The 16511-nt window shown below is 41.9% G+C and overlaps 1 protein-coding gene across 1 annotated transcript in view; it reads left to right on the top strand.

Moving 5' to 3' along the window:
- Nucleotides 1–16511, top strand: part of LOC126234339 (inositol polyphosphate 5-phosphatase E) — a 72044-nt gene that overhangs the window by 33263 nt on the left and 22270 nt on the right. Inside the window, exons 3-4 of the mRNA XM_049943023.1 lie at nt 7894–8116; nt 15459–15677. Coding sequence (XP_049798980.1) covers nt 7894–8116; nt 15459–15677 — 442 coding nt within the window. The remainder of the gene's footprint in view (nt 1–7893; nt 8117–15458; nt 15678–16511) is intronic.

Below are 16511 nucleotides of genomic sequence, written 5' to 3'. Positions count from 1 at the left end.
GCAGGCAGGCCGTATAGGATTACAGGGATTGGGAAGAAGGGGAGAGAGGTACCCAAGGTGAGGCAGGCAGGCAGGCTGGCTGGCTGGCTGGCTGGCTGGCTGGCTGGCTGGCAGGCAGGCAGGCCGTATAGGATTACAGGGATTGGGAAGAAGGGGGGAGAGGTACCCAAGGTGAGGGAGGGAGGCAAGCAGGTAGGCTGGCTGGCAGGCAGGCAGGCAGGCAGGCAGGCCGTATAGGATTACAGGGATTGGGAAGAAGGGGAGAGAGGTACCCAAGTTAAGGAGGAGATACCAAAGTTAGTTGCACCCAAGAGAAGGATGATAGACATGTGGCTCTCAGTGGCACTGGGGCAAAATGAGGATTAATTATGATAGCAGTCATGGAACTGGTGGAGTGGAGCGAGAGAGGGGGGGGGGGGAGAGAGAGAGAGAGAGAGAGAGAGAGAGAGAGAGAGAGAGAGAGAGAGAGAGTCATTGTTGGGACATGGAAAAGGAATAGCGTTGAAAAATACAGCAGAGATATGGATGCCACCATTTCATTCCCTTTCCATCATCCATATCTCTGCTGTATCTTTCCACGCTATTCCTTTTCCATGTCCCAACAATGACTCTCTCTCTCTCTCTCTCTCTCTCTCTCTCGCTCTCGCTCTCTTGCTCCACTCCACCAGTTCTATGACTGCTATCATAATTAATCCTCATTTTCCCCCAGTGCCACTGAGAGCCACATGTCTATCATCCTTCTCTTGGGTGCAACTAACTTTGGTATCTCCTCCTTACCTTGGGTACCTCTCTCCCCTTCTTCCCAATCCCTGTAATCCTTTACTCTCCCCTGCCTCCTGAAGCAGTCCTTCATATACAGCTAGAGTGGAGAACAGCTACGAAGGTGGGTCAGGACTGGATGCGCAGAAGCATGCGGAAGTGTACCACATGACTCACAGCCAATTGTGCACCAGGGACATTCTTGTCCTCGTTCTGTGTAGGTTGTGCTGTGTTCGGAAGTTCTAACTGTTTATTTCAGTTACGTTCTGTGCTGTGTGCTGACTGCCCTCATAGTGTTCATTGTGAGTGATGGTAAGCAATCACACCAAGTGCTACACAAACGGGCAAGAGGAATAGTGTTCCTTTTGTACCAATACTTTCAGAGACAATCTTCCACTGAATCCATGCTGGCACAAGGCGCGGGTTGCGCCATTGCCAAATGCCAGGAGCAGACAGCTGAAGCCTGTGGTGTCGGTTTGAGGATCATTTAGACAATATCTGGCGAAGCTAAGATGTCTATGCAAGCCTGCGGCTCAGCTGTTCTCAAATCACCAGGGAAGCAAGACAACCGCAAAAAAGAATTGGGTGAGCTAGACGATTTCGCAAAAAATGTTTTGTGGCACATAGTGTTTAGCACGAATACTAAAGGCGAGTATCCAACAGCAGAGAAACTAGTTTCATGTATGAAAAAAACTGAAAATTTTAATGGAAACAAATGGACCATGTTGAGGATATTGAAAGACATGGGGTTCAGGTATCAGAAAACGAACAATGGTAGGGAATTATTAATGGAATGAAGCGATATTGTAGCTGCAAGGACTGTGCTTTTGAGAACAATGCAAGAGATCAGAGGAGCTGGCACATCTCGAATTTATTATGGAGATGAAACTTTCATTAATCAGAACCAAGCAAGGGCTATGTCCTGGAAAATGAGCGATGGGTATAATGGATTAAAAGTTCCTGTTGGTATGGGTAATAGATGATGATGTTTTGGTTTGTGGGGCGCTCAACTGCGTGGTTATCAGCGCCTGTACAAATTCCCAACCTTTGCTCAGTCCAAACTCACCACTTACATGAATGATGATGAAATGATGAGGACAACACAAACACCCAGTCATCTCGAGGCAGGAGAAAATCCCTGACCCCGCCGGGAATCGAACCCGAGACCCCATGCCAGGGAAGCGAGAATGCGACCGCGAGACCATGAGCTGCGGACGTAAGGGTAATAGAATTATAGTGCCCCATGTCGGATCAGCAGATACTAGCTTTATTCCCCAGGGTAAGCCGATTTTTAAGGCATCAAAGGCTAAGAATTCTGAAGATTACCATTCTGAAATGATGTACAGTGCCTTCAAAAGGTGGTTTACACAACAATTATTGCCACATATTCCCGCATCTTCAGTTATAGTCGTGGACAATGCAAGCATCCACTCAGTGCAAGTGAACAAAGCTCCAAATACCAACTCCAAAAAGGCAGACATTATTGCATGGCTGTCATATAATGGAATACCTCATAACTCGTTGCATACGAGAGCAGAATTGCTGGTTCTTGTCAATCAACACGAGCCTGCATACAGAGTTTATGAGATAGATGAAGTTGCAAAGCAGTATGGACATGGACATTGTATCATTAGATTACCCCCATACCATTGCCATTACAACCCAATTGAACTGGTATGGGCTCCGGTGAAAGCATGTATTGCGGAAAAGAACTATATAGTCTTAATTGCAGGTGTTGAGAGACTTGCACATGAGGCAATAGGCAGCATCTCAACATCTGCATGGGCAGCTTAAGTAACATATGCAGAAAAACTGCAAGCTGAAGATTACAGCAGGGAAATTCACAGGGACATGGTTATGGAACCATTCATCATAAAACTGCAAACTGAAGATTACAACAGGGAAATTTGCAGGGACATGGTTATGGAACCATTCTCCATCGGACAGCGAAGACGATGCTGTGAATTTCTTGGTGTGAAGTATGTAAGTACCAGTTACTGCTACTTATGACTTTATTTGTATGACTGTGCCTGCAGAAGCAGCATAAAAAATTATTAGTAGCTTAAGTTTCATCTTTGACCTCATAACAATGCCGTTTTCTTTGTAAAACATATTTCGTTCAATTAAGTACACGTACTATAACGCTGTCGCAGGTTGTTCAGTGAAAGAAAACTAGCTCTTTAGGTCACAAATGATTAAAACTTGTAAATGCTTTAAATGTATTCAATCGCTATGGGTGCTAATGTAAGCAATGCAAAAATTCGTTTGATTAACAAAACAAATCGTTGTCATTCAGAAGATGGAACATTAAACATTGACAGTATTTAGAGAAAGAATGAAGCTACATCATGATTACTGACGAAATAGCGTGTGTATCGTCTTCAGCTTGAAGTCTTCTGTCTGTGTCTGCATTACAAATAAACTGGTCTTGTGGAAGGGATCCACCTTTAGCAAAACACAATTGTTTCTTTGCTATCAGCCAGAGATGTTTCGTTGATGTTTCAGCATCATTGCTGGGTTTTCATTTGCTATCTGTTATACAATAGGAAAAAATATTTGTTACTATATATATATATATATATATAATAGAGGGAAACATTCCACGTGGGAAAAATACACTCCTGGAAATTGAAATAAGAACACCGTGAATTCATTGTCCCAGGAAGGGGAAACTTTATTGACACATTCCTGGGGTCAGATACATCACGTGATCACACTGACAGAACCACAGGCACATAGACACAGGCAACAGAGCATGCACAATGTCGGCACTAGTACAGTGTATATCCACCTTTCGCAGCAATGCAGGCTGCTATTCTCCCATGGAGACGATCTTAGAGATGCTGGATGTAGTCCTGTGGAACGGCTTGCCATGCCATTTCCACCTGGCGCCTCAGTTGGACCAGCGTTCGTGCTGGACGTGCAGACCGCGTGAGACGACGCTTCATCCAGTCCCAAACATGCTCAATGGGGGACAGATCCGGAGATCTTGCTGGCCAGGGTAGTTGACTTACACCTTCTAGAGCACGTTGGGTGGCACGGGATACATGCGGACGTGCATTGTCCTGTTGGAACAGCAAGTTCCCTTGCCGGTCTAGGAATGGTAGAACGATGGGTTCGATGACGGTTTGGATGTACCATGCACTATTCAGTGTCCCCTCGACGATCACCAGTGGTGTACGGCCAGTGTAGGAGATCGCTCCCCACACCATGATGCCGGGTGTTGGCCCTGTGTGCCTCGGTCGTATGCAGTCCTGATTGTGGCGCTCACCTGCACGGCGCCAAACACGCATACGACCATCATTGGCACCAAGGCAGAAGCGACTCTCATCGCTGAAGACGACACGTCTCCATTCGTCCCTCCATTCACGCCTGTCGCGACACCACTGGAGGCGGGCTGCACGATGTTGGGGCGTGAGCGGAAGACGGCCTAACGGTGTGCGGGACCGTAGCCCAGCTTCATGGAGACGGTTGCGAATGGTCCTCGCCGATACCCCAGGAGCAACAGTGTCCCTAATTTGCTGGGAAGTGGCGGTGCGGTCCCCTACGGCACTGCGTAGGATCCTACGGTCTTGGCGTGCATCCGTGCGTCGCTGCGGTCCGGTCCCAGGTCGACGGGCACTAGCACCTTCCGCCGACCACTGGCGACAACATCGATGTACTGTGGAGACCTCACGCCCCACGTGTTGAGCAATTCGGCGGTACGTCCACCCGGCCTCCCGCATGCCCACTATACGCCCTCGCTCAAAGTCCGTCAACTGCACATACTGTTCACGTCCACGCTGTCGTGGCATGCTACCAGTGTTAAAGACTGTGATGGAGCTCCGTATGCCACGGCAAACTGGCTGACACTGACGGCGGCGGTGCACAAATGCTGCGCAGCTGGCGCCATTCGACGGCCAACACCGTGGTTCCTGGTGTGTCCGCTGTGCCGTGCGTGTGATCATTGCTTGTACAGCCCTCTCGCAGTGTCCGGAGCAAGTATGGTGGGTCTGACACACCGGTGTCAATGTGTTCTTTTTTCGATTTCCAGGAGTGTATATCTAAAAACAAAGATGATGTGACTTACCGAACGAAAGCGCTGGCAGGTCGATAGACACACAAACAAACACAAACACACACACAAAATTCAAGCTTTCGCAACAAACTGTTGCCTCATCAGGAAAGAGGGAAGGAGAGGGAAAGACGAGAGGATGTGGGTTTTAAGGGAGAGGGTAAGGAGTCATTCCAAGGAGTCATTCCAAGAAAGGACGGGTATACACTCGCGCACACACACATATCCATCCACACATATACAGACACAAGCAGACATATTCAAAGACAAGGAGTTTGGGCAGAGATGTCAGTCGAGGCGGAAGTGCAGAGGCAAAGATGTTGTTGAATGACAGGTGAGGTATGAGTGGCGGCAACTTGAAATTAGTGGAGATTGAGGCCTGGTGGGTAACAGGAAGAGAGGATATATTGAAGAGCAAGTTCCCATCTCCGGAGTTCGGATAGGTTGGTGTTAGTGGGAAGTATCCAGATAACCCGGACGGTGTAACACTGTGCCAAGATGTGCTGGCCGTGCACCAAGGCATGTTTAGCCACAGGGTGATCCTCATTACCAACAAACACTGTCTGCCTGTGTCCATTCATGCGAATGGACAGTTTGTTGCTGGTCATTCCCACATAGAATGCATCACAGTGTAGGCAGGTCAGTTGGTAAATCACGTGGGTGCTTTCACATATGGCTCTGCCTTTGATCGTGTACACCTTCCGGGTTACAGGACTGGAGTAGGTGGTGGTGGGAGGGTGCATGGGACAGGTTTTACACCAGGGGCGGTTACAAGGGTAGGAGCCAGAGGGTAGGGAAGGTGGTTTGGGGATTTCATAGGGATGAACTAACAGGTTACGAAGGTTAGGTGGACGGTGGAAAGACACTCTTGGTGGAGTGGGGAGGATTTCATGAAGGATTGGTGGAGTGGGGAGGATTTCATGAAGGATAAGATCTCATTTCAGGGCAGGATTTGAGGAAGTCGTATCCTTGCTGGAGAGCCACATTCAGAGTCTGGTCCAGTCCCAGAAAGTATCCTGTCACAAGTGGGGCACTTTTGTGGTTCTTCTGTGGGAGGTTCTGGGTTTGAGGGGATGAGGAAGTGGCTCTGGTTATTTGCTTCTGTACCAGGTCGGGCGGGTAGTTGCGGGATGGGAACTTGCTCTTCAATATATCCTCTCTTCTCGTTACCCACCAGGCCTCACACATATGTGTGAGTTGCACTTGCATGAGTGTATGAATGGGTGTATGTTGTATTTTGACAAAGGCCTTGTTGGCTGAAAGCTAATTGTGTGACAGTATTTTTGTTGTGCCTTTCTACGACTCAGCATCTCCACTATATGGGGAGTAGCAACTATCATTTTCATTATACTGTTACATTCCATCGTGGATTTTCCATTGTTTGATTTTTTCCGAATTACTAGTTTGCACTTTAACAGACAGAAAATAACTCTTCATCTTCCTATAGTTACCAAAATTTGTGGTGGCATTATTTATATGCATCACATCAAAATTTGTCTCTATGCTCAATGCGCTTACTTTTAGTTCTTCAGATTACTTGCTTAGACACAATATAAAGTCTAGAATTTGCTGTTGTTGGGTTATGTTATCTGCTGTTCAAAATCTGTCTTTTTGGCAAAGTTTTTATTGTGACAGTGTTCCACCATTTGCAAATAATTTTAATAAATGAGCTATAATTTTCCAATGTTCATCGTGTTTCTTTGGACTAAATTCATTAAGAGCAATGGCTGTAGGTAAGTAAAGAATTTGGAGAGCAAGTGTAACATGATTTTTCTAATGGAGCTGTTTACACATGTTTCTGTGTCAATGTTTTACCAAATTTTAACAACTTCTCTTTTGCAAGAGTGCAATGTTTTCAGTTGCTACCGTTATCACTAGAATATAAAAATAAGATTTTTTACATTGTACTTTAGTTATGAAAAACAGCACCTCTCCCATATTCAGCTTACTTAGCAAAGTGTTCATCTCATGTGTTGTCACCACCAACGATTACTTTGCCTTTCTCCTCACCTTTTTACACAGTCAAGTTACAACATTTGTGACACAATGTGAACTTTCCTCATCCAACCCTTATCTCTCATTTTTTACTATCAATATTATTATTATGTTGATGACGAAAGATCAGTGATGATGAAATTACTTATTGTATCTAAAACTAAGTTCAGCAGGAAATTAGTTTTATATTAATGATGTATGCCTTTGACTCTGATGAACTTATGATCTGTTATCAACAGGGTGGTTGTCTCAACTTTCGTGCTGACATAATTTCTTTAGGTTACCCAACATTTCACTTGCACCAGTGACGAGCATTGTTGATGATTGGTGACCTGCTACAACTAGTATCTAATTGATATCACTGCCAGAGATGGTGGTTGTATTAACACAACATTTAACTGTTAGCCTCTGCTGAATTTACCTTCAGTTAATATGTAGTGCAGCAGTGGTTTGACGTAATGGAGCCCCATGTTTGGTTTCTTCCTTCCTGTTGTTACTATGTGGGGAATCATTTTTTTAAGATTGCCATTTACCAATACAATCAACTTTTTCCTCACTTGTACTGGGAAGTGCAAAAATATTGTGATACTTTCATCAGGGGAACTGTAGGTGCAGGCAGTAGTCCTAAATTTCAAAAAAACATTTGAGCCAACAGAGTGGTCTCAAGTAACAGCTCTACAAGTTGACAAAACAGTAGTATGTTTCTTTTGTCATTGTCACTACACCTTGAAGACATTTCATTTTCAGAACTAAATATTATTGAAGCTTCACAGCCTGCATTTTCGTGCTATGTGCTTGCTTTGGAATTTGAATCTTTATTATGGCTCTCCATGGTTTTTGGTTATTCATTCCTTCATACCATAATGTCACCAATATATTACCACTAAATTCATTGTTTTTCAAGTTTATATTTTTGCTGCTGCAACAGATGCCCATGTTTAAAAGAACTTGTTATTTTCTAACAAACTGTCTTTTTTCCAATGTTGCAGAAACTGTTCTGGTCATTCTCTTTTACATACACCCTGTACATCTTTAGTCTAGTTTCTGTTTATGACATAAATAATGAATGGTCAATGATATTTCAGCCTCCTCCACATGAACTTAATGACTTCATGCTCCCAGCAACTTTAGAACACGTCCCAGATGTTGTTGCAATTGGCACTCAAGAGAGCTATTCAGAGAGGTTTGAGTGGGAAGTGAGTTTACAGGAAACGCTTGGACCTTCACATCTCCTGCTCCATTCAGCAGCACTAGGAACACTGCATCTTGCTGTGTTTATACGGCGTGATCTCTTATGGTTTTGTTCTGGTAAGGACTGTTTTCTCATATTGCAATTTTTTTTTAAGAGAAGTACTTTTTCTCTATACAGGCTGAGTCAAAAAGGATTTTACAACTTTGGAATGATACAGAAATTTATTGAGATAACTTACAGAATTGGTAAATGTGTCATTTTATAGCAAACAGCCTCAAGTTTGATTCACGTAATGCCTCAGTACCCCATTCCGGCACCAGGAGCACCAGCATAGTTCACAGTAAAAATGGCTACTTTCACCAGTGAAGAGCTGGTTGCTGTGTGTGTGTGTGTGTGTGTGTGTGTGTGTGTGTGTGTGTGTGTGTGTGTGTGTGTGTGTCATGAAGTGAACTCTGCTGTTCGGCGTAAATTTTGCACCGAATATGATGAAAAACCTCCAAGCAGGCCTATAGTTTACTCTTGGCACAAGAACTTTGTGAGACAGTTTTTTCACTGTGACATGATAAATTACCAGGTTACCCACATGTTGATGATTGCATGGCCATCTCACTTCCCATGCTTGGCACCACTGAATTTGTTTCTCCAAGGTATCATTAAAGACTATGTGTATGTTCCTCCCATGCCAGACAGTTTAGGCAACCTGAAAAATCGGATCTCTAAGCTGCTGTTTCACATGTTACACCTGATTTGCTGCAACAAGTGTAGGAGGAAATTGATTACTGATGGGATGTTTTCCACATCAACAAATAATAGTCACATGACACTTGACACTTTTATGTGAAACATGAGCTTGTTTGTTACAAAATGACACATCTACGGTTTCTGTAAGTTATCTCAATACATTTCTATATCATTCTAAGTTGTAAAGTCCTGGTTGACTCACGCTATATTTAAAACTGTGTAGAAACTGCAGATACTTTTTTGTCTTTGTATGAAATTTCTTTCTTTTCAATTTGATGCTTTATTTCCATGTGAATATATTTTTTGCAATATAGTTAAGTCATTCACATAAGTTTTGTGATTATGCACCAAAGTGGTTATTATATTAACTCTTCATTGGAATATTATTTATTTTTAAAAACTCAATAACTCTCACAAGATAGGTGGTTACATTGTTAAGAGAATGACAGATGTCTATGTGTTATGACACTTAGTGTAGCTAGCTTCTAACTTGGAGGGCACCACACACTGCTAGCTAGGCTTAAAACAGCAGTAATAATATAAACTCTTGGAAAGAAAAAAAAAAGCAAGAGAACATACATGAAAACCTGTAACAGAGAAATTAGTAAAGGAAATGAGTTGATGTAAGTGTTTAAAGAACATACCGATAAACATCCAACCTGTAGGTTCTTATATGCTAACTGGTTTTTGATGTTAGGCAGTGAGTAAGCACTAACTGTCATTGCAGCCTTCCACTACAGTACACTCATGTAAAATAACGGATAGTCTTGTTACCATTTGAGTGGTGCAGTGGACTGGATCCACATTCAGGAGAAGCAAGCTTCTGATTTCCATCCACTCATTCTAATTAAGTCACTAAACTAAATAGTGATGGTGCTCTTAATAGCTCACAACCACCACTATTTACTTTTTTCTTCATTTTCCTAATAAGCTAGTGTTCTGTGTATAATGACCTCATTATTGACAAATTGATTTTTCCCTAGATTTCATTGCACATGCAACTCGTGCTGATAGAAACTGTTTTCTGTGCCAGTCTTGGAAATCCACCTGTCAGTCATATGGTGTATAAGGATTCATTGTTTCACAGATTTTTTGATAGTCCAGTGATGGCACTCTATGTGACACATTCTAGGATACTTAGATTGGTAGATTTGATATTTTTTGTCAGGAGAATACTCTTGCAGAGAATGTGGATATTATACAAAGGGCTATCGGAGGAAATTTAGTGTGAGCATGCATTTTATTAGTCAGGTGCTTCATGTAGTATTTGATCACACATTTGAGTCTAATGACAAGTACTTCACATTTGATACTCATCTTTAAAATGAATAATGTGGATATATTGAGTTGGTGCATGAATCAGTAGTGCTTTTCCATAGGTTTAATAAACATAACAGATACTTTAATCACCAATAATTCTTCTTCTTCACTATTTACAACAATCTGCCAGTTCTGGGGTAACTTTTCTATTCTGCGACTGCAGAAATCATGTGGTTTTGAGGCGAAGCCCTCGTAGAGTCACGTTTGGAGTGCATTTTCATCTGGAAAGGAAGTTCTTTGAAGGTTGTTCAATAGAGAGCAGAAAAAGTGAAAGTCTGAGGGTGCAAGATCAGGTGAATAAAATGGGTGTAGAAGGACTTCCCAACCCAGCTCCTGTATAGTGTTTGTCAGTCTAGCAGAATGCATGTGGGAATTATCGTCTAGTAGCATCATTTCACACAGTCTTCCTGGTCATTGTTCTTGGATTGCATCTGCAAGACATCTCAGATGTTGACAATGATTATTACACCTCAGGGAAACAATTCGTAGTACTTCACACCATTGCTGTTCCACCACATCCATAACATTAACTTTTGTGGATGTGCACAAGTCTTTGTAAGGGGAGTTGCTGCTTTGTTTGGGCTCAACCATTTCTTCCTTTTCCTTTTGTTAGCATAAAGACAATTTCTTGTCATCAGTAATGATACAGGATAGGAATGGTCAGTGTTGTGGACGAGCCAATCAATGACAGGCAAGCAGAGATGCACATATGGCGACCTGCTGATTTTTTTTGTTGTTGTTGTGATTTTGGCTTACAGCACACAGTACCTGTAAACTTGATTTTTGAATCTTCCTCATTGCAAGCAAAAGTCACACGACAGTGGAATGATCACAGTTCATCACATTTTCCAGTTCTTGAGTACACCATATTTGGCAGTTCTTGAGTAGACTGATATGGATCATTGTGGATTAATGCATTTAAACCCCAAAGGCCTTCCTGAACATGGAGAGTCACTAACATCGAATCGATCCTTCTTGAAACGAGAAAACCATTTTTTCTCATGCTATTTCCAATGGCCTATGCCCAGGCTCAGTGCAAATGTTCCTGGCTGCCTCCACTGCTGTCGTCTCCCTATTGAATGCAAACAGAATTAATGTTCCAATTTCTCCAGTTAACACTCCCATCTTCTAGCGTCTGCAGCTCCAATCACTATCTGAAAAGGACAGTGTATAAAGCACCAAAACGTGGAACAAAAATGCTACGAACTTATGTACCAACCCAATAAATGGTACTGGTGATAAGGAGAACAGCTCATATAATGTTTTAATTTGGTGTCTGAACTACATTTGAAAGAGGATAATTCAGATAAGCCGGAACTTGCACCCTTTAGAAGATTCATATCACAGATGCTCATAAAATTTCAAGAAAGTCTCAATCACCCCAATGAACCATGGACCTTGCCGTTGGTGGGGAGGCTTGCGTGCCTCAGCTATACAGATATCCGTACCGTAGGTGCAACCACAATGGAGGGGTATCTGTTGAGAGGCCAGACAAACGTGTGGTTCGTGAAGAGGGGCAGCAGCCTTTTCAGTAGTTGCAGGGGCAACAGTCTGGATGATTGACTGATCTGGCCTTGTAACACTAACCAAAACGGCCTTGCTGTGCTGGTACTGTGAACGGATGAAAGCAAGGGGAAACTATGGCCGTAATTTTTCCCGGGGGCATGCAGCTTTACTGTATGGTTACATGATGATGGCGTCCTCTTGGGTAAAATATTCCGGAGGTAAAATGGTCCCCCCCTTCGGATCTCCGGGCAGGGATTACTCAAGAGGACGTTGATATCAGGAGAAAGAAAACTGGTGTTCTACGGATCAGAGCATGGAATGTCAGATCCCTTAATTGGGTAAGTAGGTTAGAAAATTTAAAAAGGGAAATGGGTAGGTTAAAGTTAGATATAGTGGGAATTAGTGAAGTTCGGTGGCAGGAGGAACAAGACTTTTGGTCAGGCGAATACAGGGTTATAAATACAAAATCAAATAGAGGTAATGCAGGAGTAGGTTTAATAATGAATAAAAAAAAATAGGAGTGCGGATAAGCTACTACAAACAGCATAGTGAACGCATTATTGTGGCTAAGATAGACACGAAGCCCACACCTACTACAATAGTACAAGTTTATATGCCAACTAGCTCTGCAGATGACGAAGAAATTGAAGGAATGTATGATGAAATAAAAGAAATTAATCAGATAGTGAAGGGAGACGAAAATTTTATAGTCATGGGTGACTGGAATTCAGTAGTAGGAAAAGGAAGAGAAGGAAACATAGTAGTTGAATATGGATTGGGGGGAAGAAATGAAAGAGGAAGCCGCCTGGTAGAATTTTGCACAGAGCGTAACTTAATTATAGCTAACACTTGGTTCAAGAATCATAAAAGAAGGTTGTATGCATGGAAGAAGCCTGGAGATACTGACAGGTTTCAGATAGATTATATAATGGTAAGACAGAGATTTAGGAACCAGGTTTTAAATTGTAAGACATTTCCAGAGGCAGATTTGGACTCTGACCACAATCTATTGGTTATGAACTGTAGATTAAAACTGAAGAAACTGAAAAAAGGTGGGAATTTAAGGAGATGGGACCTGGATAAACTGACTAAACCGGAGGTTGTACAGAGTTTCAGGGAGAGCATGAGGGAACAACTGACACGAATGGGGGAAAGAAATACAGTAGAAGAAGAATGGGTAGCTTTGAGGGATGAAATAGTGAAGGCAGCAGATGATGAAGTAGGTAAAAAGACGAGGGCTACTAGAAATCCTTGGGTAACAGAAGAAATATTGAACTTAATTGATGAAAGGAGAAAATATAAAAATGCAGTAAATGAAGCAGGCAGAAGGGAATACAAACGTCTCAAAAATGAGATCGGCAGGAAGTGCAAAATGGCTAAGCAGGGATGGCTAGAGGACAAATGTAAGGATGTAGAGGCTTATCTCACTAGGGGTAAGATAGATACTGCCTACAGGCAAATTAAAGAGACCTTTGGAGAAAAGAGAACCACTTGTATGAATATCAAGAGCTCAGATGGAAACCCAGTTCTAAGCAAAGAAGGGAAAGCAGAAAGGTGGAAGGAGTATATAGAGGGTCTATATAAGGGCGATGTTCTTGAGGACAATATTATGGAAGTGGAAGAGGATGTAGATGAAGATGAAATGGGAGATATGATACTGCGTGAAAAGTTTGATAAAGCACTAAAAGACCTGAGTCGAAACAAGGCCCCAGGAGTAGACAACATTCCATTAGAACTACTGACCGCCTTGGGAGAGCCAGTCCTGACAAAACTCTACCATCTGCTGAGCAAAATATATGAGACAGGCGAAATACCCTCAGACTTCAAGAAGAATGTAATAATTCCAATCCCAAAGAAAGCAGGTGTTGACAGATGCGAAAATTACCGAACTATCAGTTTAATAAGTCACAGCTGCAAAATACTAACACGAATTCTTTACAGACGAATGGAAAAACTAATAGAAGCCGACCTTGGGGAAGATCAGTTTGTATTCCGTAGAAATATTGGAACGCGTGAGGCAATACTGACCCTACGACTTATCTTAGAAGCTAGATTAAGGAAAGGCAAACCTACGTTTCTAGCATTTGTAGACTTAGAGAAAGCGTTTGACAATGTTAACTGGAATACTCTCTTTCAAATTCTGAAGGTGGCAGGGGTAAAATACAGAGAGCAAAAGGCTATTTACAATTTGTGCAGAAACCAGATGGCACTTATAAGAGTCAAGGGATACGAAAGGGAAGCAGTGGTTGGGAAGGGAGTGAGACAGGGTTGTAGCTTCTCCCCGATGTTATTCAATCTGTATATTGAGCAAGCAGTGAAGGAAACAAAAGAAAAATTCGGAGTAGGTATTAAAATCCATGGAGAAGAAGTAAAAACTTTGAGGTTTGCCGATGACATTGTAATTCCGTCAGAGACGGCAAAGGACTTGGAAGAGCAGTTGATCGGAATGGACAGTGTCTTGAAAGGAGGGTATAAGATGAACAGCAACAAAAGCAAAACAAGGATAATGGAATGTAGTCGAATTAAGTCAGGTGATGCTGAGGGAATTAGATTAGGAAATGAGACACTTAAAGTAGTAAAGGAGTTTTGCTATTTGGGGAACAAAATAACTGATGATGGTCGAAGTAGAGAGGATATAAAATGTAGACTGGCAATGGCAAGGAAAGCGTTTCTGAAGAAGAGAAATTTGTTAACATCAAGTATAGATTTAAAGGTGAGGAAGTCATTTCTAAAAGTATTTGTATGGAGTGTAGCCATGTATGGAAGTGAATCATGGGCGATAAATAGTTTGGACAAGAAGAGAATAGAAGCTTTTGAAATGTGGTGCTACAGAAGAATGCTGAAGATTAGATGGGTAGATCACATAACTAATGAGTAGTTATTGAATAGGATTGGGGAGAAGAGAATTTTGTGGCACAACTTGACTAGAAGAAGGGATCGGTTGGTAGGACATGTTCTGAGACATCAAGGGATCACCAATTTAGTATTGGAGGGCAGCGTGGAGGGTAAAAATCGTAGAGGGAGACTAAGAGATGAATACACTAAACAGATTCAGAAGGATGTAGGTTGCGGTAGTTACTGGGAGATGAAGCAGCTTGCACAGGATAGAGTAGCATGGAGAGCTGCATGGTACCAGTCTCAGGACTGAAGACCACAACAACAACAACTGAGATTATTTCAGGTGAGATGAAGTTGATGGGAAACAGGAAAATATTTTAGTAAAATCAAAGGTGAACAGGTGGAAATGGCATTGCAAGCCCTATTTCAAGAGAGATGAAACCACAAAAAGGAAATAGAAATAAACATAATGAAATATCCTAGATTTAAATGCAACAGTGCTAATAGTAAACTTGACGCAGGTGATAGGTCAAATATGAGAACTGAAAACTGGGAAAACACCAAAAAATGCAGGTAAAAATAGGATATAAGGTGATCAAAGTAATAAATGATGACCAATTAAAATATCAACAAAACCTTGTAAAGGTTTGGAGTAACTTACTTTTTTGTCATGTAGTTATATTTATTTTCTTTACCTTTCTGGTCTCCTGTTATCTCTTTCCACATGATGCAGAAATTCTTTGAGTTACAGTAATGTGAGGTGTAGTGCGACGCTTAATTTTCTTATCCCTTTTTCAGTGTTTGATATGTTGATGCTTTCTTTCTGTCTCCAGAATATTCTTCTGTGGTTTTGAAAGAGAGCCTGGTCCTTATCCTGTTTTGTGACTGTTCTGTTCAGTAAATTTTGCAGTTAGACTTGCCACATTTTTGTAGTTTTTGCGATAAGTAATTGTATGTATGTAGACATGTACATATTAATAGCAAGTTGTTTCAGTTACTGTGATTCATTCTATTTCATTTGTATGATTTTGATGATTTTTTTTCCATTCACAGTTGCTGAGGAGGCAAGCTACAGTGTTCGACCTGGAACAGCATTCAGAACAAAGGGTGCTGTAGCAGTGGCTTTTATTTTGTTTGGCACATCATATTTGTTCATTACTTCACACCTTACAGCACATATGGAGAAGGTCAAGGAAAGAATTCAGGATATCAAGAAAATTGTGCGTTCATTAGATCTTCCAAAAATTCTGCCGATTCGTCACAAGAGTAAAGGTTAGTGACTGGGCTATTCTGTTGTGTGTATTCTTATATCTGTCATTTGAAATTTACTGTATCATTTCAAGTACTGTATTTTATTCTTCCATATATTAGATATCTCAGTGCAAAATGAACATATCCTTCTTAGGTTATTTTTCAGGAAATGGAGAAAACATTGTTCAAACAAAAATTTGCTAAAGTGCAATAAACAATCTCTGTTGTATAGTAAGGATGGATGCACAGTTATCACTTGACAGTTCACAAAACCAGTTCACACCGGGACATCATAAAGTTGTGGACACAGAAGAGAAGAATCCAGATACTGTGTGATCATTCAAGTTTGGCAACAGACTGAATTTGCAATCTGAAGTCTTGTTCAAGTTAAATCCAATAAACAGTTTGATCATGTATGTATAGTTTCAGTGAATTAGGTACTAGAGTGCAGAATAATGCAATGGGAGTTAATGCTGACAAGGAGGTCAGTTATATTTTTTGCACGTCAGAGGCCAGGCCATTTTATTGCTCGTGGGCACCTCCTAATGGCCGCAGGTGACATCTTTGGCAAAGTATATTACAGACTATTGATCTCACTGTTTGAGGAAGCAAATATAGCATCCCTCTTGCCTTTAGCTGGCCTGCAAGGTTGAAGTTGTTCTCATCAGTAGCCAGATCACCATAATGGTAGTGGGGGAGGGGAAGAGGGGGGGTGGAGAGTTCATGTGGGTAGGCAGGCCAGCTAGGGGTTCATCTCAGCATCAATTGGTGTCTTTGGTTGTGCTGCACCTTTCGCTTTTGGTGAGAGTGTCCTCATGATGCTGGATCTGGCTGGTACTGGTGTTCCAGTTTCCA

Source organism: Schistocerca nitens, chromosome 2 (genome assembly GCF_023898315.1).
Source record: "Schistocerca nitens isolate TAMUIC-IGC-003100 chromosome 2, iqSchNite1.1, whole genome shotgun sequence".
Taxonomy (NCBI): Eukaryota; Metazoa; Arthropoda; class Insecta; order Orthoptera; family Acrididae; genus Schistocerca; species Schistocerca nitens.
The sequence above is the reverse complement of the archived record's forward strand: the minus strand, read 5'-3'. Positions and strand labels throughout refer to the sequence as shown.